The 1,829-nt window shown below is 44.2% G+C and overlaps 1 protein-coding gene across 1 annotated transcript in view; it reads left to right on the forward strand.

The window, feature by feature from the left end:
- Positions 1-1,108, forward strand: part of acvr2ba (activin A receptor type 2Ba) — a 15,920-nt gene extending 14,812 nt beyond the window's left edge. Inside the window, exons 9-11 of the mRNA XM_035670363.1 lie at positions 1-42; positions 297-427; positions 720-1,108. Coding sequence (XP_035526256.1) covers positions 1-42; positions 297-427; positions 720-914 — 368 coding nt within the window. The 3' untranslated portion in view covers positions 915-1,108. The remainder of the gene's footprint in view (positions 43-296; positions 428-719) is intronic.
- Positions 1,109-1,829: the final 721 nt, after the last annotated feature.

Below are 1,829 nucleotides of genomic sequence, written 5' to 3' on the forward strand. Positions count from 1 at the left end.
TGGTGCTGTGGGAGCTGGTGTCCCGCTGCACAGTAACCGACGGTGAGTCAAACAGTGTAGGAATGCTGCTTCGCCAACAGGTGAAAGGTCACTTTGCTTCAGGCTGACCTCATAAACAAAGGACTAGTTTCCGTTTAGTCTGGGGAAAGCCATCTGACGCAAGTTTAAAGCATAGTGTGGGAAGTTAGTCTTTAAATAGAGCGCAAGTTTTGGGTTTTCAAAATCCAAACACTGCAGTATTTACTTGACTTGATCTCTGTTGCTTTCTGTCCTGTGCCCTTACCGCTTCTCTTAAGGTACAGTTGGGGAGTTCATGCTGCCGTTTGAGGAAGAAATAGGCCAACATCCCTCCCTGGAGGATCTGCAGGATGTGGTCGTGCACAAGAAGATGCGTCCAGTCATCAAGGACTGCTGGCTCAAACATCCTGTGAGTAATAGTGGAAGAACAGCTCGCACTTTTTCAACAGCAATACCAGGATGTCATGCATCCTTTTTTCCAGTGAATGCAGCTTAATCACCCAAGGTCATAGTTCTCTGAATCAGTTATGTTTTGTTGTTTCTGAAACTTACGGGGCAGTTGCTGCTTCACCTTTTAGGCCCAAGAAAAAGTTAGGGGGTTATTTTGTCACATGTAACAGATTTTTATTTAATGTTTGGGTTCAGAAGTCTACAAAAAGAACTGCCCTACATACGTACTAACTTCCCGTTTGTGGCTACAGGGTCTGAGCCAGATGTGCGAGACCATCGAAGAATGCTGGGACCACGACGCAGAGGCGCGATTGTCCGCCGGCTGCGTCGAGGAGCGCATCGGCCAGATCGCCAGGACGATCAGCAGCACTACCTCAGACAGCCCCGTCTCCATTGTGACGTCTCTCACCAACGAGGACCTACCTCCCAAAGAGTCCAGCACCTGAACTGGTGAACCCATCCTTCACCCGAGCTCCTGACTTTTTATTTTTCAAATCCAAACTCAGCGGATCTCCGTGAATATTTAAAAGCATAAAAAAAAAACAACAACTAGCAAAGTGAATGCAGCTGCTATTTTATCCCAATACTGGTATTTTTTTTTTTCTGTTTTAATGTTTTTGGTGTTTAAAGTCAAATCCTACTAACACATCCATCTGCTGTAGTAATAAGTTATGTGTTGGGCACATCTGATAACACCCATGTGTCAAATCTTAAATGTTGTCATTACCTCATGTATTTCTTTTGTGTTAGTCTATTTTTATTACCTCATAAGTTGTTATCTTTGTCGTTTTCCTGTCTTGGTCATGATCGTCTGCGGCCAAATGAAATGAACCTTTGCTCCAAACCTCGGACGACGTGCTGCACACCTCGGAGGAACCGTTTTGAGACTGTTAGACAAAATATATTCATCTTCCTCAGGGGTCGAAGCTTCTCGATTTTTAAACTCGAGTGTGCTCCCTTATTTTAAACCTGTGAATGCCTCTGAATGGAACAAAAAAAGATCAAAACAAATCGGAGCACACCTGTTTTAATCACAAGGGAGGAGCGGAAATTGGGAGCTGAGCAGTTGTATTGGACATTTTGGACTTTTTGAAGATTTGGGACAAGCGTCTTGTCACCGGGGAACTACCTCTCAGGTATCCAGTAGGCTTCTTTGGAACATTTTCTCTACGTTGAGAGCCAAGCTATCCAGCTAGCTATCATGGACATATTCCTGGATTTGTTTTGTTTTTTAATTGTAGAAATTTAGAGTTACTCCTTTGCCAGTGCCAGGGGCATTGACGGATGCTGCCTGGAGTTGCAATGTTACACATTCTTGATTTTACCTGTCTGTGTGAGTGAGTGTGAGTGTGTCTGTGTGT

This window comes from Morone saxatilis, unplaced genomic scaffold, assembly GCF_004916995.1.
Source record: "Morone saxatilis isolate NCDOM2014 unplaced genomic scaffold, NCSU_SB_2.0 Contig23, whole genome shotgun sequence".
In the NCBI taxonomy this organism is placed as follows: domain Eukaryota; kingdom Metazoa; phylum Chordata; class Actinopteri; family Moronidae; genus Morone; species Morone saxatilis.